The sequence below is a fragment of the Propithecus coquereli genome, unplaced genomic scaffold (genome assembly GCF_000956105.1).
Source record: "Propithecus coquereli isolate 6110/MARCELLA unplaced genomic scaffold, Pcoq_1.0 Scaffold118, whole genome shotgun sequence".
Taxonomy (NCBI): Eukaryota; Metazoa; Chordata; class Mammalia; order Primates; family Indriidae; genus Propithecus; species Propithecus coquereli.
The window spans coordinates 2,347,808-2,374,769 of record NW_012135858.1 but is presented as its reverse complement, the minus strand read 5'-3'; the positions used below and the strand labels follow the sequence as shown (position 1 = coordinate 2,374,769).

General features: G+C 34.1%; 1 protein-coding gene across 2 annotated transcripts in view; it reads left to right on the top strand.

The window, feature by feature from the left end:
- Positions 1-26,962, top strand: part of RIF1 (replication timing regulatory factor 1) — a 60,131-nt gene that overhangs the window by 2,982 nt on the left and 30,187 nt on the right. For both annotated transcript variants that reach the window (XM_012659415.1, XM_012659407.1), the window contains exons 3-19: positions 853-949; positions 1,891-2,018; positions 2,112-2,206; positions 4,440-4,629; positions 6,425-6,517; positions 9,064-9,202; positions 11,489-11,640; positions 12,839-12,956; positions 13,522-13,698; positions 14,225-14,335; positions 15,066-15,128; positions 15,771-15,871; positions 17,976-18,062; positions 18,696-18,766; positions 18,973-19,153; positions 20,844-20,951; positions 21,321-21,470. In XM_012659415.1, coding sequence (XP_012514869.1) covers positions 853-949; positions 1,891-2,018; positions 2,112-2,206; positions 4,440-4,629; positions 6,425-6,517; positions 9,064-9,202; positions 11,489-11,640; positions 12,839-12,956; positions 13,522-13,698; positions 14,225-14,335; positions 15,066-15,128; positions 15,771-15,871; positions 17,976-18,062; positions 18,696-18,766; positions 18,973-19,153; positions 20,844-20,951; positions 21,321-21,470 — 2,061 coding nt within the window. The remainder of the gene's footprint in view (positions 1-852; positions 950-1,890; positions 2,019-2,111; positions 2,207-4,439; positions 4,630-6,424; positions 6,518-9,063; positions 9,203-11,488; positions 11,641-12,838; positions 12,957-13,521; positions 13,699-14,224; positions 14,336-15,065; positions 15,129-15,770; positions 15,872-17,975; positions 18,063-18,695; positions 18,767-18,972; positions 19,154-20,843; positions 20,952-21,320; positions 21,471-26,962) is intronic.

Below are 26,962 nucleotides of genomic sequence, written 5' to 3'. Positions count from 1 at the left end.
CTCCCTGTTCAAGAATAAAAATGGAGGATTCCTTGGATGTTTGATTCAAAGAGATATGGGGGATTTTGAAAATAAATAACTTTGGAGTAGAAAATGTTACGAGGAAAGAGCACAGGGTTATGAGTAAATGTCAAGGAATATATCGAGACTCCATTTGACAGGTTTGGGCTTTTATACCGTTTACAGGCATAGTATGGGTTGGGCTTTGGATTCTAAATTGACATGGATTAAAATTCCTTTATCTATAAAGTAGGGATTTAAAAAATATTTTACTTTAATATTGAGATAATGTTGGAAGCTAGCAAATATTAGATACTTAGTTAATGTTACATTCCAACCACTTCACTCTTCCAATCTTGGAGGAAGAGGTGTCAGACTCCACTCTAAAACCAGAATGTCAGCTTTTGCATTTGAGTCTTCTGCTTACTCTTTTTGTAGAGACCTTGCTCCCTTTTTCATGTCTACTATCTTTTTTTTTTTTTTTTTTTTGCACTGGGGGCTGGACCCACCCCCCATACACCTCCCTCTCTCGGAGGAAGGGACGATGGCACCCTTGAGCCACCTTCCCCCATGTCTAGTATCTTTAGCATCTTTCATCTGTTGACTTTTTCTTTGCTTTCACAAGTGTAGAAATGTTCTTTATCTTCATTGAGTTGCTCTCTTCATTGAGTTCCCTCTTCCTTTTGCCAAGCTGTATACATGGCTTATGATCTTATTCCTTTTTTGCCTATTCACAAAATGATTTTTTGATCAGATTAAAATGTAATGCATTTGCTTGTTTTGTAATCAGCTTTGCTTTCTAAAAATTGATTTACAATTGCACTTGTTTGTAATGTCATTTTGTTTTTGTAGACTCATATTTCCAGTCAAAACTCGGAGCTCAGTAGTGCTGCTCTACAAGCCTTGGGGTTTTGCTTATATAATCCCAAAATTACTTCAGAATTATCAGGTAGATAAATTTATTATGACTATTAATATTTTTGGAGTATAAATAAAGTCTTAAGTTTAAAGTATAGTTTGATACTGTTGAAAGCACTGTTACCTCTGGATTAGTCTCATAACTTGTAGTTTAGGATTTGCTTTTAAGAAAGAAATAATGTTTACATTATCATCATCACCTAAACATAGCTCTAACTTTGATACTATCATTCGTTCTAAAAAATAAGGGCATTTTAAAAACAAAAAAATAAGGATATTTTAACATTGCTATAAAAATGGAAACCTTTATTCAAGCAAGGAACTAAGGAACATGCTGAATTGAAAAGTTTTTTTGCATAGTGGTAAATGTGGGATAATTTGAAACTGAAAGTGGTAGTGAAAGCACAGAACCTGATGCTTTCAAAGTTTTCAAGTAGTCTCAACTGTTGATCTATGTAGTTAATAGTTTGCTGTTGTAAAGGAGACCTAGGAAGCGATCTTTAGAGAGGAGAAATTAGCAATAGATAATAAAGATGTCAGGAAGTTACTGCTTCTTTTTTCTGAGGGAAAAGTTACTGTTTGTTCTTTTTTATATATGGAAGTGTTAGCAACCTAAAGCAGGAGTAGTTTATTTTGGAGCAGAGATGTAGAATTTACAGCATCTTGCCAAAAATCATCTCCTGTGTTTAAACCTACTAATGATACCTATAGTTAATTTTAGTTGCATAAATGCCTATTTATTTGTTATTTGGAGTCTACTATTTATTTTCTCTGAGTATACCTTCCCGTCTAATCTGAATTTTGTGTTTTGGGAAAGTTTGATGTCAGCAGTGATTCTTTGATCCTTCTCTTTGGATATGCATTTAATTTTATGATTAAAGAGTACTTTATTTTTCTCTACTTTTATATTTGAGATTTTTAAGGAATATAAACTATTCTATACGATTAAAATTAAAACTGCTTGTTTTTCAGAGGCAAATATTCAAGAACTGCTTTCAAAATTGAATGATACTGTCAAGAGTCCAGACAAAAATGTACGTACCAGGGCACTTTGGGTGATATCTAAGCAGACATTTCCTCCTGAAGTTGTTGGCAAAATGGTGAGTATAGTTTTTGTGTATGTCATCTTAACTCTGTGCCAGTAAAAACAATTCAAGCTTATTTGATTTGTATTTATTTGGTCTGTCTTTTAGGTACCCAGTATAATTGATTCATTAGAAATACTATTTAATAAAGGAGAGATGCATTCTGCCGTTGTTGATTTTGAAGCATTAAATGTTATCATAAGGTATGCATTTGGATGTTGTGCAAATTAGAAGAATAGATTCAGTAAATTTAGAATTTAGTTCAAGGAATGGACTTTTGGGATTTAAATTGGGCATAGACGTTAAAAGAGGGGACTGTCCTTTAGGCCACAAGACTTAAGAAAAAAGATAACTGGAAGGTGGAAGTAGATATACATAAGTTGCTAAGTTTTATTTTTACTGAGACAGTTTTAAAAGTAAACATGGGTTATTTTCCTGCTGATAACACAGTTCTCGTTTAAAAAATCATCTCCGTTAAAGCTTTTGTAAGGGTTTAAAAAAATCATATAAATCCATTAGTGAACCATAGGGGTTCTTTAGGAAGGCACTTACAGTGCCCAGTAGGAAACAGAAAAGTGCCTTCTTCCTACCCATCCCTGTTCTTAAACAGACATACTAACAGCACAAACTCTGACATACTCTGATGGTTTCTGTTTCCCCTTGTTTTTCATTCTTTAGAGTTTTCTTTAGTTGTTGAGCTATTTGCTTTAACTACCTAGTGGTCTGATGTTCTGATTAATGCTGAAATTATATCACAGTTCTCTTCTATAAAAATATTAAATTTGATAGTATAATGATAATTAGTACAATTGGCCCTTTGTATCCATAGCTTCCACATTAACTGCAGATTAAAAATACTCACAATACTGACTATTACAGACTTTTCATTCCCTAAACAATACAGTAGAACAACTGTTTATGTAGCATTTACATCATACTAGGTATTATAAGTAATCTAGACATGATTCGAAGTATACAGGAGGATGTGTGTAGGTGATATGCAAATATAGTCATGCATCGCTTAATGATGAGGATATGGTCTAAGAAATGCATCATTAGGTGATTTTGTCATTGGTGGAAACATAGAGTGTACTTACACAAACTTAGTACTGTTACTCCTAGGCTCCAAACCTGTACAGCATGTTACTGTACTGAATAGGCAGTTGTAACACAATGGTAAGTATTTGTGTATAAACATAGAAAAGGTACAGTAAATACAGTATAAAAGATAAAAAGTGGTATTATTTGTATAGGATACTTAGCATGCATGGAGCTCACAGGACTGGAAGTTGCTCTGAGTCAGTCAATGAATGAGTTGTGAGTGAATGTGAAGGCCTAGGACATTAGTGTCCACCCCTGTAGACTTTGTAAACACTGTACATGTAGGCTACACTAAATTTATAAAAAACTTTCTTGGATAATAAATTAACCTTAGCTTACTGTAACTTTATTACTTCATAAACAAGTTTTTCTTTTTGACTCTTGTAATAACACTTAGCTTAAAACACACATCGTACACCTGTACAAAAATAATTTTCTTTTGATACTTATTCTATGAGCTTTTTCTGTTTAAAAAATTTTTTTTTGCTTTTTAAACTTTTTTGTTAATGACTAAGACACAAACATATGTATCAGCGTGGGCCTACACAAGGTCAGGGTGATCAATATCACTGTCTTTCCTCCATATGTTGTCCTGCTAGAAGGCTTCAGGGGCAGTAGCAGGAGTGGAGCTGTCATCGTCTGTGATATCAGTGCCTTCTGGAATACCTTCTGAAGGACCTGCCTGAGGCTGTTTTACAGTTAACTTTTTAATACAAGTAGGAGTACACTCCAACAAAAAGTATGGTATAGTAAATACTTAAACCGGTAACATAGTCATTTATTATTAAGTATTATATACTTCACATAATTGTGCTATACTTTATGTGAAAGAGTATAGTAGGTTTGTTTACACCATCGTCACAAAAATGTTAACATAATGGACTACAACCTTTATGACAGCTACAATGTCACTAGGTGATAGGAATTTTTCACCTCCATTGTAATCTTGTGGGATCACTGTTGTAAATGCAGTTTGTCATTAACTGAAATCTTGTGTGGGACATGACTGTGCTATGCCATTTTATATCAGGGACTTGAGCATCCTTGGGAGGTCCTGGAACCAATCTCCCACAGACACCAAGAGATGACTATATTTTAAAATTTTTAATCTGAAGACAAGACAATGTGTTCGTATTTTAAAAATTTACAAAAACAATATAGAAATGTGCAAATTAGCAAGTAAATATTAGATCTGTTTCTTGTACGTGTATGCATATATGTACGTATTCTAAAACAAATGGGCCATGCTATGCATATTTCTGTGTGTCACTTATTTTCCTGGTAGTTTAGACTTAAAAACTGAAGCTAAACTATTCATTGATTTCTCTATTGTAGGCTAATTGAACAAGCTCCAGTTCACATGGGAGAAGAGTCAGTGAGGTGGGCAAAACTGGTCATACCGTTAGTGGTTCATTCAGCACAAAAGGTACATTTGCGGGGAGCCACTGCTCTGGAGATGGGAATGCCATTATTGCTTAAGAAACAGCAAGAAATAGCGTCTATTACGGAGCAGCTTATGACTACTGTAAGTATTAATTTAAGGATTTTCTGGATACTGAATCAGAGGGTTCTGTACTAAGTTTGAAGTGCAGTCTGGGCTTATATTGATATAACTGCATTATGATCTAGGAATTTAGCTTTGAATTAAAGAATTTCTTAATTTCCTAATATCTTGTGGTACAGGAAAAAAAAGAATTGCTTAAGTTAATGTAGGCACATTGCTGCTACATAACCATAAGGAAGGAAGTTGTCTATTCATTATTACTACAGTCTGTGCATTTTACCCTATCCCCAGTGAATGGGAAGTAGAAAGGCATTGTATTTTTTTAACCAGCTTTGCTTAAATGGGATTATATTTCCAAAAAAGGGAGAGTACTGATTAAGTGCTGTCTGGGCTGTTACTGCATAATGCCAACAGATAGAAATTTAATGCACATAAACTTAGTCTGTACAATTTCCTAGTTATTACTTACCTCAGGTTTTAGGTTTTCTGACCTTTGCTTTTATAACATGTATTTAGTGAGCACTTGTTATATGCATTGTGTTGTTCCAAGCACTGAATATAGCAGTGAACAAAAGGTGCTTATGGAGTTTATTTTCCAGTGGGAGAAATAATACAGTATATGATGCATTAAGTGAAGAGCACTATGGAAAACAGCAAGGACTGGATAGTGAGTGCCATCAGAGAGGAATGGTGAGGTGGACAGGGAAGTAGAATCTAGGTGTTTGTATTCTAATAGAGGAAAACTCAGATTTGATAAAAGAATAGCACATTTGAACAGTGATTTGAAAGCAGTATAGGAGATAGCCGTGTGGATAATGCGGGATAAGCTCATTCCACACAAGAGAACTGTGAGAGGAAAAGGCCTTGCTGTTACGATTGTGTGCCTGGTTGGTATACACAGGAGCCACTGGGCAGTAAAGCAACAGTAGAGTGAGTGAGGGTAAGGGGGAAGAGAGGACCCAATACATGGGTCCTTGGGAAGGCCATTGTAAGGATTTGGTTGTTGCTCTGAGTTATACGGAAAGCCATATTTAAAGATTTTGAGCCTAGGAGTGGCATGCAATGACTTGAGTTTTGAAGGAATCACTGGCTGTACTGATCTGGCTGTTTTGAGAATAGACTATAGTTGGGTGGTTGAGTAGGAGGCAGGGAGACCAGTCAGGAGATATTGCAGTAATCCAGGCAGTGAGGTTGCCTTCCAGATTCTAAAACCTGGGGTTTTATTTGTTTTTTAAATTCAGGAGGCCTCTTGGCAATGTTCAGAGTATAATTCCAAGTTATACTTCAAGTCTACTGCAAGATCTTCATAAATTGTTTTATTTTGATGAGTTTATTCATTTTTAATAGCATATATAAAATTCTTCATGAATTTGAGCTAAAATTTTCTCACGTCTGTTGGCCATGAAGCTATTAATGTATTTTTTTGTTATTAGTGTGAGAAGATTAATGTACTGTTATTTGAACTCTAGTTAATGGTGTGCATTCTGAAGTTTTTAGGGTAAAGTATAGTGGTAGGAAAAAAATACGTTGGATTGATAAATGGTAGGATGGCCAGATAGTTATAAGACAAACATAGAAAGTGTTAATGGTAAAATCTAGGTGTTTATATTCAAATATTTGCTGTAAAACTCTTTCAGATTTGCTATATGCTTCAGAGTTTTCATTTTGGGTTTTTTGGGAGGTATTTGTATTAATTATGGGAAAAATTATTTGGCTGTGGGAATCCATTTTTGAAACTTATTTCTAAATTTTGATACTGGATTTTTTTTTCCTTTCCAAGAGTTTATTTGGCAAATAATTTTGCTTTTGTTTGCAGAAATTAATCTCAGAACTCCAAAAACTATTTATGAGTAAAAATGAGACTTATGTGTTAAAATTGTGGCCTTTGTTTGTTAAACTACTTGGAAAGGTAAGTGCACAGTTAATGAACAGTCCACAGGTTTTGTGTGCCATACCCTTTCATTTCTTACCTTTCTTTAGTACAGTTGATCCTAACTATTTGCGCGTGCCTTCCTTACAAATTTGCCTACTCACTAAAATTTACTTGTAAGCTCCAAATCACTACTTGGCATAGCATTTTCTGTCATTTGTAGACAGCCAGAGCACAAAGAATTTGAGTCTCCTAACATACGTGTTCCCAGTTGAAGTCAAGCAAGGTTATGCTCTGCCTTTTTTTAGCTCTCATACCTTAAACAGTATCCTTTTCATATGGTGCCACATTTTCTGTGTTTTTTCTTGATTTCACTAGTTAAAATGGTCCTCAGACATAGGGCAAAGTGCTGTCTAGTTCCTAAGCGAAGGAAGGCTGTGATGTTTACCCAGTGGTAAAAATAAGCTTTGTTCAGGAACAAGTTACAGTCCTTGAGTTTGATGTTAGGGAATCAACAATATAAAATAAGGTATCATCTAACAGGAACATGTAAAACAAGGTTATATATTGAACAGGTGACAAAATGTTGTGACCAGAAACTCAAAGAAATCTAACCCTGTGTTTCCCATAGGAGCCATCAAAAATCACTAATTCAGCGTTTGAGGTGATCTTATAGAACATAACTACAGTGAATAATGAGAATCATTCAGCCAGTTTTTTTGGCGTTGGGTTGGGGTGTACTTATTTTATTGTGGTAAATGTTAAAACCAATTTCTGAATTGGTTGTATTTTTGTTGTTGTAGTTTATTATATATTCTGCATGTTGATCCCTTATCAGTTATGTAATTTGCAAATATTTCATTATGTAGTTTTTCTTTAGGCTTTCTTAGTAGTATCCATTGCATAAAGTTTTTAATTTTGATGAAGAACAGTGTGTTTTTTCTTTTGTTGTTGCCTGTGCTTTTGGTGCCATATTCTGCATGTTGATCCCTTATCAGTTATGTAATTTGCAAATATTTCATTATGTAGTTTTTCTTTAGGCTTTCTTAATAGTATCCATTGCATAAAGTTTTTAATTTTGATGAAGTACAATGTGTTTTTTCTTTTGTTGTTGCCTGTGCTTTTGGTGCCATATTCATGAAGTTGTCAAATTCAGTGTTGTGACTCTTTCCCTATGTTTTCTACTAAGAATTTTATAGTTCAGTTTAGATCTTTGAACCATTTTGAGTTAATATTTGGAAATAGTGTAAGGTAAGGGTCCACATTTATTCTTTTGCATGTGGATGTTCTGTTTTCCCAGCACCATTTTTTGAAAAGACTGTTTTCCTTATTGAATGATTGTGGTACTCTTGTCGAAAATGAATTAAGCATATGTGCAAGGATTTATTTCTGAGCTCAATATTCTGTTGTGTTGGCCTTCATGCCTGTCTTTATGCCATTACCATATGTTTTAATTACTATAGTTTTATAGTGAAATTCTCCAGTTTTATTTCCCTTTCAAGATTGTTTTGGCCATTGAATCTGTTGGAATTCCATATGAATCTGAGAATTGTCTTACCTATAATCTCTGAAAAAGGCTGTTGGAATCTTAATAGGGATTGCAATGAATCTGCAGATTGCTTTATTTACATCTTTAATTTCTTTTAACGCTCTGTAGTTTTCATCATCTAAGTCTGTCACTTCCTTGGCTAGATCTATTCCTAAGTATTTAATTCTTTCAGGTGCTATGTAAATGGAATTGCCTTCCTAATTTCCCTTTCGCCTTGTTTATGCTGGTGTGTAGAAATACAACTGATTTTCATATGTTGATCTTGTTCTCTGCTGAATTTGTTTATTAGATCTAGTAGTTTTCTTGTGGATTCTTTGTTATTTTCAAAGTTTTATTATTTATATTCTGTGAAGATTCCATGTGCTTTATATAGACTCTTAGGACTGTTTATGTAATTTTTTCTTGTGATGCATTGTTTACTTGTCATTTTTCCATTTTACACTCTTTTTTAGTGTTCCCATTTGAATCATATAATATTTGGAAGTATTTTAGGAGTTACCCAGTTTTCTTGGTTTTTATCTCATTTTTGCCATTTTATTATCAGACATTACCATTTTCTACATTTCTTTTTCATGCATGAGTTTCATGCATCAGTATTCCTTCCTATTTCAGTCTGTTTGAAAAGCTTGTTTTTATTAGTTTCAGGTTTCAACATTTTTCTCTAATATTGATTATATTTTTTCTTATAAATATGTGTTTGGTGGTTACCTTGATAAAATTTGGGATTTATCTACCTTCTTAATTTAATGTTTTAGAAATGTTGTTATGTGTTTACTTCATCGAGCTTTATGTTTTTGACATTGAATTTTGAATGTGTATAGAGTTCAGTATTTTCTTAAGTACCTGAGACTTTACATATCTGTTATTACACTTAACACATCTTTTTATGTTTTGTGTGTGATTTGTCTTTTGTCTCTCTGTTAGATTATGAGGTCTTGAGAGCATATGTTAAGTGAATGAATAGATAAATGAATGATAATAATGCCTTTATTTTGTTTCATGCAGATAAATAACTTTAATTATTTTCTTTTTTTAGACTTTGCATCGAAGTGGGAGTTTCATCAATTCTTTGTTACAGCTAGAAGAACTGGGATTTCGTAGTGGAGCACCCATGATAAAAAAAATAGCTTTTATTGCTTGGAAGAGTTTAATAGATAATTTTGCTTTAAATCCAGGTAAGTAAATAATATTCTACCTATTTTGATTTTTCTATAAATTCATTTAACTTAAGATAAAAACATGAAGCTTTTCTGATTCTTTGTACTTTTTATTGAAACTTAGCTATCACTGAATTTTTTTATTTTGAGGGAAGTGGGATAAATTTGTAGTGAAAATAGAATTCAAAGGCTAGACATTGAAAAACACAAATGTAAAATTTGTTTCACATTATTTCAAAAACAGAACAAAATGAAGAATGCCATTTGTGACTTTGTTAGCACTGAGTTGAGTACTTTGTGCACATCTTATTTAATCTTCACAATGGATCTGAGATACAAGTATTACTGCTGTTTTAGAGAGATTAATTTACCAAAGGACACATAGCCAATAGATGGTAGGAAACAATTGTGATTGCCATGGAATAAAAGTATCAGTGACTGGTGACCTTTTTTCTTTCAGAATCTCTAGAAAAGTACCTAGTAGAGGGCTAACGTGTTAATATATGGAAGTGATTCCTTTTGGTTTTACCTTAACCATATCTTGTCCAGTGGAGTTGTTTGGTAATATATTTGTAAGTCAGAGTATTTAGTTCAAAAGTTAGTATGAGTACTTAACTAGGTGGTAGTTAATTGTAGATTTAATCAGTATTATATGTTTACAAGATCTGCTGGGTAATGTTGATTTTAGTCCTATATTTTTTTCTGCCAAAGACCATTAGTAATCCCTTTTCTTCCTCTTTTTAGTGTTTTGTAAGATGATGTGCATTAACCATGTTTTTGTTAAAAGTACATTTTTGGAAATAATTTTTAACTGAAAATGTCACCTTTTTTTGGTTTATGAGCAGACAAGTATTTGGGTTTATCTTATGTACCCAGCAATGTGAAGTAATATTAGGAACTAAAATCTGTTGGGATTATGTATGTTTGCATATTAAAGCATAAAATAGAAATGGCTCAAAGAAAGTAAATGAAATTCCTTGTTTGAAATAAGTCCAGAGCTAGAGAGTCTGTGACCAGTATGGATTCACAAAGTCATCAGGGAATGAGAAGGCCATCTTTTTGTTCTGTCATCTTCAGTATGCCTTAAATGCAGACTATGGGAAGGGAGGGAAGGCAGAAGAGCAAAAAGGACCTCTTCCCAGCTGAGTCAGCTACCTATAAAGAGCCCCACATACACTTCCACTTAAATCTCATTGGGTAGAATGGCTTAATGGCAGACTAGAAAAAGAAGTTAAAAATTGGGCACCCATCACTGTCCTGAGTAAAATCAGGTTTTGTAATAAAAGCAGACTGGTTTATTGCATGGCAACTAGTAATCTTTGCTACTAGAAGGATATTATGGAGTCACTCTCATGAATAGAATAGGAGTCAAAAAAAGGAAGGTGTCTCTGACTAGAGGACTTGTTTGCACAGTGATCTGACTTTATTTTCTTATAGAAGTGTTAATCAAAATAGCTAAATGGCAGAGTAGTTGTAAGAAACATTTAATGAATGCCATTCTACCAAATACGTGATTTGACTGATGTTTCAAAATCCTTTTCAAGTCTTTTTGACAAGTTACTTGAGCACAGACTATGTTAATTTTGATTCCCCAGTCCTCTTCATACAGTATATTTCTGGTATAAATGTTTAAAAATTAGATTTAATTTTTATGCTAAATTTTAAAAACCTCATTATTAAGGTAGGGCAGACTTAAATCTAAATAAATCTATTTAGATTTCCAAAATGGAATCAGTGGCCAAAACAGTAATATAGTTTGATAGAATAAATGACTAGTTGATTTTTTTTTTAAATGATAGCCTTTTTTGACATAATTTAAAATTATGCCTACATTTCTTTGTCACATGGGGAAAATTAGAATGCTAAAGCAGCTAGGACAGTATTTCTCAAAGTTTTGGCATTTTTGTGCTGGATAATTTGTTGGGGACGGTCTTGGGTTTTGTAGGAAGTTTAACGGCATCCCTGGTCTCTGCTGACTAGAAGCCAGTTAGCATTCGCTTAGTTGTAAGCAAAAGTAATTATAGGCATTGCCAGATGTCCCCTGATGGGAAAATCACCCCTGGCACACAATATCTAATAAATATACCTATTGCTTTTTTAAGTATACTGTTGTCTTATTAAGTGTTTTTGATCCATCTGTACTGGAGTTTGTCAAAGTGAAAATTTTTGGTAGAGCAAAAACCGCTTGGTGATTTTTTAGTTTTTTGATCTCTTGGTGTGGTAAAAGGAGACTTGTTGCTTAGCTCATTTTTAAAATTTATCTTTAGCTCTTAAGTCTTTTACTTGTGCTTATTTTCCTTTAAGATATACTATGTAGTGCAAAAAGACTCAAGTTGTTAATGCAGCCTTTGAGTTCCATCCATGTAAGAACAGAAACTCTAGCATTAACAAAACTAGAAGTCTGGTGGTATTTACTGATGAGACTTGGACCTCATCTTCCTGCTAATTTTGAACAGGTAACGTTACAAGTGTTGACTGTAATTACTCTATGTGTTTTTTAATTAATGTGCTCTTAAATTCTTGCCAATTTTTGCTAAGTATTAGCAGACTACAATGTATAAAAGATCTGTTACCTGGCACAGAACTTCATTTCTTGCAAAGGATATTCTTCAGTTGCCGCAAATGGAATGCCTTTACTAAAGCCTTTTTAATCAGCAGACACTCAAATATCTAGAAGCATAATGATTTGTAAAAAGGACTTTTTCCCAGGGGGTTTAGAGTATAATTGAGAGTAAAATCAGCATTGGTGAAACAGAAATCAAGTGCTACACTGGAGAGATAATCAAATTTGATCAATTCTTATTTTTTGTTTCTCATTTTTTCTAGGCTACATCATGATAACCATTTAATTCCATTGTAGTTTTTTTAATTGTTGGAAAATGATTTTATAAATTCCTTTGGATTTTGATATCCTTACTAGTATTTAGATATAAAGTTTAGTCTTACCTAAACCCTTTTTTCAGCAATTATTCTCATCCTTGGTTTCTGAATTTTTTTTTACAGTTAAATGAAAAGGAGTAACTCTGATAGGTAGTCCTTGTCTGAATGCGTTTTGGAAAGGGGGACTTAATAATAAATGTACTTGAGTCATTTTAGTAAATTCTTAATTTTTTAATATATTGAGGCTTTTAAATTTGATATAACATGAAGTAATTGAGGAGGGACATTGCTTTTAATATGTAATTGGGATCATAATGAGCTTTCCAAATTCCATCACTATAACAGTTGTAACAGGCTAATCTTATTCATTTGTCCAACACATTAATTGAAATAGTATATTCAGTGACTAGATGTGACTGGTACTAGAATGATTTTAGAAAAGAGCTTTCAGTTGTCGTAGTTCATATTCTCTAGAGTGTGTTTTATAAAAGTTAAAATGAATCTGCTAATGTGTAAAACTCAGACATTATTTGTGAAAGTTTTTGTATATAAGATACAGATAATACACATTTAGGGCAAATAGTAATAAAAATTTTCATTTTCCTAAATTTCATTTATTTAGCCTGTTTGTGCATGAAAACAACTACTAAAATTCAGTATATCAAGAGAATTAGGATTGCTTTTTAAAGAAATTTATATTATGCAAAGCTTTTTAAAAAATACCACAATTATTCAGTTTTCAAATAGACATTTTCCCTACTTTCACCCCAATAGGTTTGTGTGCCTCTGATACAAAGCACAATAAGCATTGATTCTAATGCTTTACCTCAAGGCAATTCATCTCGTGTAGCTGCTTCTGCAGGGTTAAATCCTATGACTCCTATACACAAAGGTAAGCAGTAGATATTCTTGTTTTTTTCCTCTTTTACAGAAGGCTTCTAGAGGTTTTGCTCAGTGTTTTTTACATGAAATGAAGGACTTCATAATTTTTAGGTCCCTTACCAAAAAATCTATGTTCTTGTTTGTTTTCTTTATGTTACTACTTACTGTTGTGAGTGTATTATTGTGGTTAGAAAAGATGAATGTTTTCCTACCACATTATATGAAGTACATTACAAACGAACAGTTCAGAACGGCTAACATGAAATTCTGTTGGTGTCAGAAACAGAATCTTAGTGCTATTAATAAACAGTACAGCACATACAAGAAATATGGGTTAGTATGTCTCCTATTAAAAGACAGTTATTTGTTTAATGTTTTATGTCATTCTGAGTCTTTTAAATTTTTATATTTAAGTTACAGAAGGGCCTGCATATTAATATTTCAAGATATAGATTAATGCCTGAGAAAGTCAAACTAAAAATATTTCAAGGTATATTTTATTGGAATAAAATATATGCACTTGAGTAGCTAATATAAAATAAGCTTACATAACTTACCCTTTCTTTTTTTTAAAGGTGCTTCTTCCCCATATGGAACCCCTGTAACTCCACGATTGAACTTGAGTTCGAATTTAGGTGGAATGGCTGCGATTCCTTCCATTCAACTTCTGGGACTTGAAATGTTGCTTCACTTTTTGTTGGGTCCAGAAGTCTTGAGTTTTGCTAAGCACAACAAACTTGTACTGAGCCTAGGTATTTAAATATTTTTAAAATAATTTATTTTTTAAGTTTTTAAAGACAGTCTTGTTCTGTCACCCAAGCTGTAGTGTAGTGGTGGGATCATAGCTCAATGTAGCCTCGAACTCCTAAGCTCTAGGACTGTTGGCATGCGCCATCACTCCTGGCTAATTTTTTTAATTTTAGAGAGATGAGGCCTCTAATATAGAGATGGGATCTCTGTGTGGCCCAGCCTGGTTTCAAACTCCTGGCTTCAAGCAATCCCCCCATCTTGGCCTCCCAAAGTGCTGGGATTACAGGCGTGAACCACCGTGGCCAGCCTAATTTCGGTTATTAAAACAGTCCAGAACTCAGTGTGTTAGGTTGAGGAGAAGTATTATTTTCCTCACGGCCAAAACGCTTTATAATAGTGTGTGAAATAATTATTAATATTTTTAATAGAAAACATATCTCTTAATAGACCATGTAAAATTTTATAGTAAGAAATTTATTTCATACATTATTTGTTTTGCATAATCATCCTCTGTTCTTCCTCTTTCAGAGCCACTTGAACATCCGTTAATCAGCAGCCCTTGTTTTTTTTCCAAACATGCAAATATACTTATCACTGCTGTTCATGATAGCTTTGTTGCAGTTGGAAAAGATGCCTCTGGTAAATATTTAAGAGAAATTTTTACATTATTTGTTCAAAGCTGTGTTTAAAAGGAAGATAAAATAGCAGATACTTAAATGATACCACTTTATTGGCCAGATTATGCAACAAGAGCTTTACATATATTCATTTAATACTCACAGCAACCTTCTGTGTTAGTCTGTTTTGTAAATGGGGAAACTGGGTGGTGTGGAGAAGTAAATAACTTATGCAGAGTCACATAATAAATGGTGGAGCTATATCATTCATGCTCTACCTGTGGAGTCTGTGGCTCCAGCGTCTGCATCTAAACCTCTTTGTTCTATGGTGTATGAAATAGGAACCGAAATTTCAAAATAGTTTGCTATTTAACTGATTGGGCGATGAATCACATAATTTTTATCTATTGGTTGTCAGATATCCTTCTGAATCTTTGTGTTTCCTTATCTCAAAAGTGATAGTTATATAACAAAGAAAATTCAGGAAATAAAGATGATGGAAAAAAGACAAAGCAGTTACCCTTAGTTATACAACCCAGTGTTAACATGTTATAGTCCTTTTAAAAAACATGTTTGTTTTAAACAAAAATGAGGTGATAATGTTTTATAAACTTATTAAAGTGTTGAATATCACAAGGGAAATTAAATTATTGAGTTCAATTTGTTATTTCTTTAGTATAAGGAACAAAAGGGAGAGCCTTTGTTTAGTCATATGTACTTTATTAAAAATACTCGTTTATTTGGTTTGACAGATGCAGTTGTCAGTGCTATCTGGAAGGAGCTCATTAACTTGGTGAAGTCAGTTACTGAATCAGGTATGCACTGTTGTACTCATCAAATGATAAATGATTTTTATAGCATCCAGTGAATTGTTTGGCTTTCATATATAAAATGTATTTTAAAATCTTTATATGGTATCACGGCTTCCAGAATTTAATTTGTAGTTGACTCTTGAACAGTGCTGGGTTTAGGGGTGTCCAACCCCCATTCAGTCAAATCCACAAATAACTTTTGACTCCCCCAGAACTTAATGACTAATAGCCTACTATTGACTAGAAACCTTACCAATAACACCAAAGGTCGATTAACATATTTTGTATGTCATATGTAGTATATACTGTATTCTTACAATAATGTAAGTTAGATAAAAAAATGTTCCTAGGAAGAGAAAATATATTTACTGTTTATTAAGTGGAAGCGGATTATCATAAAAGTCTTCATGTTGAGTAGATTGAGGAGGAGGAGGAAAAGGAGGAGTTGATCTTGCTGTCTCAGGGGTGGCAGAGAAGAAAGAAAGTCTGAGTATAAGTGGACCCATGCAGGTCAAACTTGTTTAAAGGTCAACTGTACTTTTAAAAAAGCACTTATTGTTGATTTTAGTAAAAAATAATTTTTTATAGCTAAGTGCATATATTCACCACTAAAAATACTACACCCTTCCTTTTGCTTTTTGATAGGTAACAAAAAAGAGAGACCAGGTTCTGAAATTTTGACCCTCTTAATAAAATCTTTGGAAAGCATAGTCAGGTCTGAAGTATTTCCTGTGTCCAAAACACTGGTGAGTATAATACCTATATGTTGGACATTAAAAACCATATTTTGAGATTGAATTTTACATTGGAGATATTGCACAGATTAAGTTTGGGAAGATTTTCTTTTAAAAAATAGAGACAAGGTCTCACTGTTGCCCAGACTGGAGTACAGTGGTGTCATCATAATTCACTGTAGCCTCACTCCTGGGCTCAAGCAATCCTCCCAGCTCAGCCTCCCAAAGTGCTAGAATTATAGGCGTGAGCTGCCGTGCTCAGCCAGGAAAGACATTTTTTATATCAAGTATTTATCTCTAATTTAGTCCTGTGGTAATAAATGCCATTATTGACTTATATTGACTTTAGAGTCATTCAAAACCTTTTTAATAAAGTAAATGGCTATAACAGTAACTACAAAAATCTTTAACGTGATAAGAAAATGAGTCAACCATACAGAGAAAACGAGGTAAAGGATGTGAAACTTGAACTAAAGAAACTAAAATGTTTGATAATTTTATGACAAGATTGCTGAGCACCAATAATAATTAGCTGGTACATTGTTTTAAATTAACTCTCTTTAACCAAGATAATGATTTTGATATTAAACATTTTTTAACCTATATAGTACAGAAGGAAAAGTGAATTGGATATAATTTTTTTTTTGAGACAAGAGTCTCACTCTGTTGCCAGGGCTAGAGTACCGTGGCATTAGCTTAGCTCACAGCAACCTCAAACTCCTAGCCTCAAGCAATCCTCCTGCCGCAGCCTCCCCGGTAGCTGGGACTATAGGCACACGGCCACCGTGCCTGGCTAATTTTTTCTGTTTTTAGTTGTTGGGCTAATTTCTTTCTATTTATAGTAGAGATGGGGTATGGCTGTTGCTCAGGCTAGTCTCGAACTCCTGAGCTCAAACAATCCTCTCGCCTTGGCCTCTCAGAGTGCTAGGATTACAGGCATGAGCTACCACGCCCAACCTGGATATAATTTTTATAATAGTATGAGCCCCCCAAAATAAGCTGCAGATGGAACAAACAATACTCTATTTAAATTCTTTTTGATTCTGTTTCTTTTATATACTATGACAATTATATGTTCTGTGACAGTATAGTGTAGAAATTAATAGCAAGGGCTCTGGAGCAGACTAGTTTAAATCCTGGCCCAACTATTTGTTAGCTGAGTGAATTTGGTCAGTTTATTCTCTTGGCCCTATAGTACCTCATTTGTAAAAAGTGAACATAGCAGTAGTTGCTTTATTCTCTTGGCTTTATATTACCTCATTTGTAAAAAGTGAACATTGCAGTAGTTGCTTTGAAGATTAAATGAATTGATACATTCAGAGTACTATGGGCCAGGCAGAAAATAAATGCCATCTATTGTTATCATTGGTGTCTTTCAAATGATAGTATGTGAAAGCATATTTTCACTAATATAATCCTTTGTCATATTGTTATGACCCTCGAATTATGTAGTGCATGTTAATACTACCAGCATTGTAATATTTTTGGAGGACAGTTTGGCTCAGTCAGATTTTGAGTTAGCAATCTTAGAAACAACTTTTAGTTAGTAATTCTTTGAATATTTGCTTCAGGTACTAGGGATGATTTAATTCATTGCAGAATTTCTTTCAGCAGTATAAAAAAATAAAAATAGCTTCAAGGTCCATTAACAGAATTAATTATGGGCATTCATATAGCAATATCTACGTATATTAATGGCAAAACTCCATAACAAAATAAAATTAAAGGTCAGTTGCAAAGTTTAATATCATTAATAATTTACACACAGTATATCTTAATTAATGATTTAAAGGAATGTATAACAGCCCAAGGAAGTTATGTGTTTTTCTGTGTACTTACATATACGGAAATTCAGAAGAGCTAGGAAAATGGACTCCAAACTGAAAGCATTGATTATCCCTGGAGATTAAGGACTCTCTCGTTTTCCTTTCTGTATTTCTGTGTTTGAACTTAAACTAATGTGAATATATTCTTGTTAATGGGTATATTTTGATTAATGAGTGGACAATACTTGTAATAAATTGTTGAATTAAAAATAGTTAACATTAGCAGATTTTTACTAAGGAAAGTAATATTTTTACGGCTAATTTACTGTAAAACCTTTTCTCTTTCTTAGGTCCTCATGGAAATTACAATTAAAGGACTTCCTCAGAAAGTATTAGGTTCACCAGCATATCAGGTTGCTAATATGGATATTCTTAATGCAAGTATCTTAAATGTAATGATATAAAGATTGGCCAAAAAAGTTTTTATATTTCCCTTTCTTTAAAAAAAAGTGATAACTTATTATAAAATTCTGAGAGTAGTGGATTTGAAATATGTTGACTAAAGGGAAAACTTGATAGACAAAGTAATAAGTTAATGTAAGAATTAAATAATATGGTGCTATGTGAATAATGAAAATATTTTCCTTATTTCTGTAAAAGACTCTAGAAGGAATATTTTCTATTTGTTTATATATAATAATAGCGCTAGTTACTGTTACAAGTTTTGGAAACTTAAGAACATTAACTTAATAATGTAAAATATACTTACTATATATGAGATGTAGGTATTGTGAGTCTAGCAATTTTAAGTTAATGTTTTTATATCTGGATTCTCTCACCATTTCTTGATTTCTCATGTAGAGGAAATCAGCCATGATAGGAATATAAAAGACCGGATTTTTGTGTGTAGTTTTAGGAAATAAATTTACTATCATTTTTGTCATATTCTAAGTAATGCCAAAAGTTAAATTTCTCACTCATGCTGTAAAAATTACATTTCTTACATAACTGATTGTAGAAAACAAGTATACTATTCTTTGTAACTGATAAGACTTCATTCTCTTCTTCAGGGGACTCCAGCTTTGTTCTTAATTCAGTTAACTTTCACCAATCTCTTGGAATGTGGTATAGCAGATGAAAGGTAAGCTTGTACTTCAAATAGAAAAGTATGTAATGAATGAGATTTTTAAACAATAATTTCATAAGTTTTTAAAAATCAAAATGACTTTAGAATTTATCATTTTTTGTTTCCGTGTCAGTTACTATTTTTAGAATTTTATTAAAGTTCAACTAATGTATTTCTGCAAAAAGTACAGGTTAATGCATTGTTCATAATTTTTTCTTCAGGTTTTTTCTCAATCTTGAAGCACTTGTAAGCTGTGTTCTTTCTGGTCCAACTTCACCATTAGCTTTCAGTGACTCTGTTTTAAATGTTATTAATCAAAATGCAAAGCAATTGGAAAACAAGGAGCATCTCTGGAGAATGTGGAGTATTATAGTTACTCCGTTAACTGAATTGATTAATCAGGTATGCTGTAAGTCTGCTACATATTTCCCCCAAAATTTAGAGAGTATTTTCCCCTCTTTTCTTATTGCAGAACATGGGGAAATGAATAGAAGTTTGAATGTAAATAGATGATGTTAAATATTTTTTTCTAGTGGAATTGGTAAATCATCTTCTCTTTGGATTGATTTCATTGCATTTCTGCTTACTGATAAAGTATAATTTAATGGGGACTAATCAGGTTCATTTTCTCCAGTAATGATTATAAAATTAGAAGGCTCACACATAATATGTATAAATTCTCTTGTTTATATATTCAGTTCTCTCAGTAGTTGTACTAATAGGTGATAATAACAGTGGTCTTTTTTTTTTCCCCTTGAGACACAGTCTTGCTCTGTGACCTCCACCCCACCTCACCCCACCCTCTGTAGAGTGCATTGGTGTCATTGTAGCTCACTGCAACCTCAAACTCCTGGGCTCAAGCAGTCCTCTTGCCTCAGCCTCCCAAGTAGCTGGGACTACAGGCTTGTGCCACCATGCCTGGCTAATTTTTCTATTTTTGGTAGAGATCGGGTCTCACCCTTGCTCAGGCTAGTCTCAAACTCCTGAGCTCAAGCAGTCCTCCCACCCCTGCCTCCCAGAGTGCTAGGATTATATTAACAGGCGTGAGCCATTGCACCTGGCCAACAGTGTTCATCTTAATTAGGCTATATATTCCTATGGTCAAGCCATGTTGCTCATTACCTCAGAGCTATATAGTATCCCCCTAAGTCAAGAATTTTTTAAGAGTTCACTAATCCATTCATTTGAATACTTAGCAAATCGACAGGGAATGGAGCACAAGTTCTGTCACTATTCATGATTTTTTAGCTTCTTTATCAGTCTTTAATTAGAAGTACGTATTCTCTGGCTCATTCCACTGTAACTGAAAAGTGAAATGAAGACTGAAAGGAAATTTTTTACATTATGGGGAAGTAGCTCTTGTTTCGGCTACTCAAGGTAGCACACTATTAAACATTACTCTTCTGGAAGAAAAATAGTTTACATTCCTCAATAGCTTCCACTGTTGGAAGGATAGCAGAGACCCTTCGTTTTTTAAGTCCTTGTTTGAATGCTATGTATGTATAGTAGAAGATTTCAGAGTCGCCTCTGGGATTCTTTTTTAGGACTAAAACATAGCACATTACTTTCCCAGGATTGCTGTTATTAACAAATTACCACAAACTCATAGCTTAAAACAGCAGGGATTTATTCTCACATTTTTGGAGACCAAATATCCAAAATCAAGGTGTTAAGTAGGATTGGTTTCTTCTGGAGTTGTGAGGGAGAATCTATTTATGCCTCTCAGTTGGTGGTTGCTGGCAATCATTGACCTTCTGTGGCTTGTAGCCACATCACTTGAATTTCTGCATCCATCCTCATGTGGTAGTCAACCCTGCATCAATCCAAATTTTTCCTTTCTTATAGGGACGCCATTCATTGGATTTGGGCCTGCCCTAATCCAGTATGACTCATCTTAACTTGATTACATCTGCAAAGACCTTATTTCCAAATAAGGTGATGTTCCCAGGTTCTAGGGGTTAGGAATTCAACATCTCTTGAATATCTCCTCGTTGGGAGACACAATTATACCTACTGCATATGTTATGTTACTACTTAGGATTAGAATTAGATGATAATTTGTCTAACTTCTTCATTATTTTTCTTATTTCAGACCAATGAAGTGAATCAAGGTGATGCCTTAGAACATAATTTTAGTGCCATCTATGGTGCATTGATTTTACCAATAAACCATATTTTTTCAGTACAGAAATTTCCAGTGGTAAGGCATTGTCAAGTTTTTATGTGTAAGGAATTTGTGCTTTTCTGGAAGTATTTCACTCTTCATAATGAACTTCTACAGTAATTTTTCCTAAAATAAGACTTCCTTATGACTTTGTTATTAGCTTAGGAGAAAGGGAAATGGTGAAAGAAGAGAGAAGTTCCTTTGGATCTTTGATAATTGCTGATGTTTTTGGCATTATTTCATCTTTTCAATTAGAACTGGGGAGGGGGTGTTATTACCCTATGTTAATCTCTTCTGTGGCACATTAAATGTTCCACTGTTTTTTAAAAATGTTAAAGATGTATTGATTCTGTCAGTTGTTTGATACATAGATACACATTTATGAAATTTCTTTTTTATTGTTAGGCCACTATGAAGACCTTAATTAGAACTTGGTCAGAATTATATAGAGCATTTGCTCGCTGTGCTGCTTTGGTGGCAACAGCAGAAGAGAATTTGTGCTGTGAGGAACTTTGTTCCAAGATAATGTCCAGTTTGGAAGAAGAAGGCCTTTCAGTGAGTTTTGTCTTAGTACTGCCTTTTTTTTGTTGTTTTTAGTTTAAGGGATTCTTTTCAAGTCAGTGGAGATAACATTTGTGAACTATCACTAATGCTTCAGTTTTATAAATGACTAAGTTAATATTGAAAACAAATATGGCTTTGTGAAACAATATTGTATCTTTGGGCTTTAAGGTTCATGTTTCGGGATCATTGGCAGTGAGGATCTTTTACTGCTCTACTGTATACTTCCTTGTGCTTGTGCCATTCTAGATTAACAGCACAAGGCCCTTGATGGTCCTGGACCTCACTTTCCTTGTATCTGTCTGTTAGACCTTTAAAGTCAATCCCTTTGGAAGTTTATAGTCTTAAAAGTACCTCTTTTTACTCCTTCCTTCCCTCAATAAAGATACCATTCTAGAGTAGACCTTTTTGTATTTACACATGTAGTTTACATAATTACATATGTGTATGAATATGAATGCAGTATTCTTGCCAATGAAATCCTATTGTATCCTGAAATTATTTATGCAAGTTTTCATGAAACACTGTCTTGGCTTTTTTGCAAGTCCAGATAGCTCTGTTATTCCTTTTAACTGCTATATAGTATTCTGTAGTATGACTGTGCCATTATTTGGAATTCTTCTATTTTATGGACATTTTGGTTGTTTTCAGCTCTTTACTATGATGTGTAGTCCTGGTAATTGTCTTCGCACACAAGTCATTGTTTTTCTATGCAGAATTTTGTTGGTTTTTTTTTTTTTTTCTTTTTATTTAGAGACAGGGTCTCCACTTTGTTGTGCAGGCTGATCTCAAACTCCTGGCCTCTGGCAAAATCCTCCTGCCTAGGGCCTCCCAATGTGCTAGAATTACAGCCACACCCAGCCCTCTACGCAGATTATTGAAATAAGATATGTTGTGCCTGTTTCCTTTACATCTTGGTAATATTTGACCTATTTTAATGTGGGATAAAAGAAAGTAAAAATATATTTTGTTAAATTCTTATTGTAAAATTTTTTTAACAACAAAGCAAAATGTTTAAGTTCCCCTTCACACATCTTTTGCCAGTGGTAACCACTACCAATAGTTAGATATTCATCTTTTTAGTATTTTTAATGCATTTATATACATATCCTGTACTTTTAAATAATAGTACAATTCTGATTATTGTATTTTGATATAATAGTATTTGTCAGAGTGATATTAAAACTGTAAATCAGATCTTGTCACTCTTGAAACATTTCTGTAGCTTTCTGTTAAATTTATAATAAAAATCTGACCTCCACATAACTGCCAGTGAGGCTTCTGCTTCCTTCTCCAAGAGCCTTGTTAATTTCTCTAATTAGGCTCGTTAATTTGTATGATAACACACTGTTACTTCCTTTTTATCACTTGTCTCAAAATGGTTCATTTCTATACGTCATTATGTTATTTGACCCACACTCCACAAGATTTGGTTTATTGTCTGTCTTTATGGTGATTGTCTCTGGCATCCAAGCACATACACACTGAATGAATACTTTCAGTGTTTTTATAACTGGTAGGGAGAAGCTTGACCCTTAATTTTCACCTTTTAAAAATTGTCTTGCTTAGGCTTGTATCTTTGTTCCTTTCCAGAAGAAATTTGGGGTCTATCAAATTTTATAAAATAACCCTGTTGAGATTTTGCTTGACATTGATTACACTGAATTCACAGATTACTTTGGAAAAGAATTTACATCTTTATAATATCAGGTCTTTTCTTTCCAGGAATATGTGTTTTTATATATTTAGGTCTTCTAAAGTTACTAACCTACTTGGTTATTGTTTCTAAGTTGTTTTGTTTTTTTACCTGTTATAAATGGGTCTCTTATTCCCCCATATTTGGCTGTTGCTGAAGTATATAAAAGTTGTTGTTAACGTATTTCCTTGTACTGAACCAGTCTTGTGTCCTTGGGATACACGTCTTGGTCACAGTGCTATTCTTTTAAAGCATCACAGGATTAATGTTTTTTAAGTTTTCTGCATTTATCTTCATTACTGAGATTGGAGTTCTCATTGTCTAATTTTTTGTATTGTGGCAATACTAATAACCTCTTGGAATGATTTAGAAACTTGTGTTTGTCACCAATTTAAATAGTGTTAAGAAGAATGCCCTATCTTTAGTTAAACATTGTCATTTTTGGGTTTTTTGGTTTTGTTTTGTTTTGAGAGAGAAAGTCTCACTGTGTTGCCCAGGCTGGATTGCAGTGGCTATTCAGAGGCACAATCATAATTGCACTACAATCTAGAACTCCGGGTCTCAAGCAAGCCTCCTGAGTGGGTGGGACTACAGGTGCATACCATTCTGCCTGACTTGTCTTTTTTTTTTTTTTGATTGAGAGTCTCACTGTGTTGCCCCGGCTAGAGTGCCGTGGTGTCATCCTAGCTCACAGCAACCTCAAACTCCTGGGCTTAAGCGATCCTCCTGCCTCAGCCTCCCGAGTAGCTGGGACTACAGGCATGCGCCACCATGCCCGGCTAATTTTTTCTGTATATTTTTAGTTGTCCAATTAATTTCTTTCTATTTTTAGTAGAGATGGGGTCTCGCTCTTGCTCAGGCTGGTTTCGAACTCCTGAGCTCAAACAATCTGCCCACCTCGGCCTCCCAGAGAGCTAGGATTACAGGCGTGAGCCACCGCGCCCAGCCCTGACTTGTCTTTTTTGTTAAGTCTCACTCCTGTTTTCTTGGTTGGCCTTCCTAATCAAAGGCTTGTCTATTTTAAGTCTGTCAAAAATACATATAGAGTTCAGTTTTATTTTACTTATCACTACTGCTTTTTTCTTCTGTGTGTCATTATGTACATTGTTTGGTTTTGTTTCATTTCTGTTATTTATTTTTCTGCCTAACTCTGAAAGCTTAACTGTGGGCTGGCCTCAATGGCTCACGCCTGTAATCCTGGCACTCTGGAAGGCCAAGGCAGGAGGATTGCTTTGAACTCAGAAGTTCCAGACAAGCCTGAGCAAGAATGAGACTCTGGCTCTACCAAAAAGAAAGAAAAGAAAAAACCCAGCTGGGCATTGAGGCATCCACCTGTAGTCCCAGCTACTCTGGAGGCTGAGGCAGAAGGATTGCTTAAAGCCCCGGAGTTGGAGGTTGCAGTTGCTCCTGCACTCTACCCAGGGCAACAGAGTGATACTCTGTCTCAACCAAAAAAAAAAAAAAACAGTGCAACTGAAAGCTTAACTTTGATCGTTTCAAATATATGCATCTAAGACTATTTTTATTATTGCTATCAGTGATCATATAGACTATTTTGATGTCTTTTTTAACAGAACCAGGAAGGGTGCTTTTTCATTTAAGGCAAGAGTTTATGGATGTGTGTGGCTATCTTATTATTAATTTAAAAATTTTTTTTGTATTGTGATCAGAGAGGGTTATCTGACTTCCAGTTTGGGGAGTTATGCCACCTTATAACTCTTTGTGGTAATATAGTTTTATAGTTGTCTGTTTCTAAGACAGTTGTGATGTCTCCTTCATTGTGAATTTGATGTGTATTAACATTCTACTCCAGCAAATGAAGACCTTGGTATGATTTTACTATACCACAAATTTCTACTTGCTTTGCCACCTTCTAGGTTTTGTTGAAAAATCAGAATTTTAATTTTAGTCCTCCCTTATTCAGGGTACCATAAAGCATGGAAAGCAAATATTTTTTTTCCAAAATTGAAGATGCTAGTGACAAGGGCTATGTATATCTGTATATTTATTAGAATGTTTTGTGTTACACGACATTAAGTACCAATTTTATTGTGCAGCTTTGTTTTTTAATATCCCATGTTTTCCTTCACTGTATATTTTTTTTCTTTTTTCTTTCTTTTTTTTTTTGAGACAGGGTCTTGCTCTGTTGCCCAGGCTAGACTGTAATGTCATCATCATAGCTCACTGCAGCCTCAAACTCCTAGGCTCAAGCAATCCTCTTGCCTCAGCCTCCCGAGTAGCTGGGACTACAGGCATGCACCACCATGCCCAGCTAATTTTTTCTATTTTTGGTAGAGACGGGGACTCGCTCTTGGCTCAGGCTGGTATTGAACTCCTGACCTCAGCCAGTCCTGCCTCAGCTTCCCAGAGTGCTAGGATTATAGACGTGAGCCACTGCACCGGGCCTCCTCTACCATATTTTATTAACGTTTAAGAAAAAAAGGAATAATAACTTTTAGATGCATGGTTGCTCTCCTTGTCCCATACTTAATCATTTATTTATGAAATGTAGGTTCCAGAAAATTTATATCACACAATTTTTAAAAATCATTTTGAGATATTATTGACATACAAATAGCTATACATATATAATATATACATGACTGTCACCACAATCTATGCAATAAACATCCACTACTTCCAAAAGTTTCCTCATATTCTCTTTATTATTAATATTATCTTTTGTGATAAGAACACTTACCTGTCCTCTTAGCAAAATTGTAAATATACAGTACAGCATTGTTTATAGACACTATGCCATACAATAGATTTTTAGGACTAACCTCTTGTATAAATGAGACTTTGTACCCTTTGACTAATATAATGTCATATCCCTCCTTTCCTCAAATAAGTGGTATCACGTATTTTGTCTTCTGTGTGTGGTTTATTTCACTTAGAATAACGTCCTCCAGGTTCATCTGTGTTGTCTTAAGTGGCAGGATTTTCTTTTTGAAGTCTCAGTAGTGTTCTGTTGTAGTATATACTTCATTTTCTTTATTCATTCCTCTCTGGAACACTTAGGTCGCTTCCATTTTTTGGCTTTTGTGAATAATACTAGAAGGAACATGGAGTGCAGGTATCTCTTTGAGGTACTGATTTCATTCCTTTTGATATATACTAAGAAAAGGGAGATTGTTAGATCATATGGTAGTTTTAGTTTTAATTTTTTGAGGAACCTCCATACTATTAATATTTTCCATAGTGATGCACCCATTTATATTCCCACCAACAATGTACAAGGGTTCCCTTTATTCATATCCTAGCCAATACTTATCTCTTATATTTTTGATAATAGCCATCCTAACGGGTGTGAGGTGATATATTGTTGTGGTTTTGATTTGCATTTCCCTGGTGCTTAGTGTTTTTGAGCACCTTATCATATACTCGCTGGCCATTTGTATGTCTCTGTTTGAGAAATGTATATCCAGGTCCTTTGCCCATTTTGAAATCTAGTCATTTGTTTTCTTACTGTTGAGTTGTTTGAGTTCCTTGTACATTTTGGGTATTAACCCCTTATCAGATGTGTGGTTTAGATATATATTTTACCATTCCAGTGGTTGCCTCTTCACTCTGTCGATTGTTTCCTTTGCTGTGCAGAATCCTTTTATTTTCACTTGCTAGAATCCTATTTATTTTTGCTTCTGTTGCTCTGTGCTTTTGTTGTAATATCCAAGAAATGATTGCCAAGACCAATGTCAACATGCTTTTCCCCTGTTTTCTTCTACTGGTTTTACAGTTTCATGTCTTAGATTTAAGTTGTTAAGTCTTTAATCCATTTTGAGTTAATTTT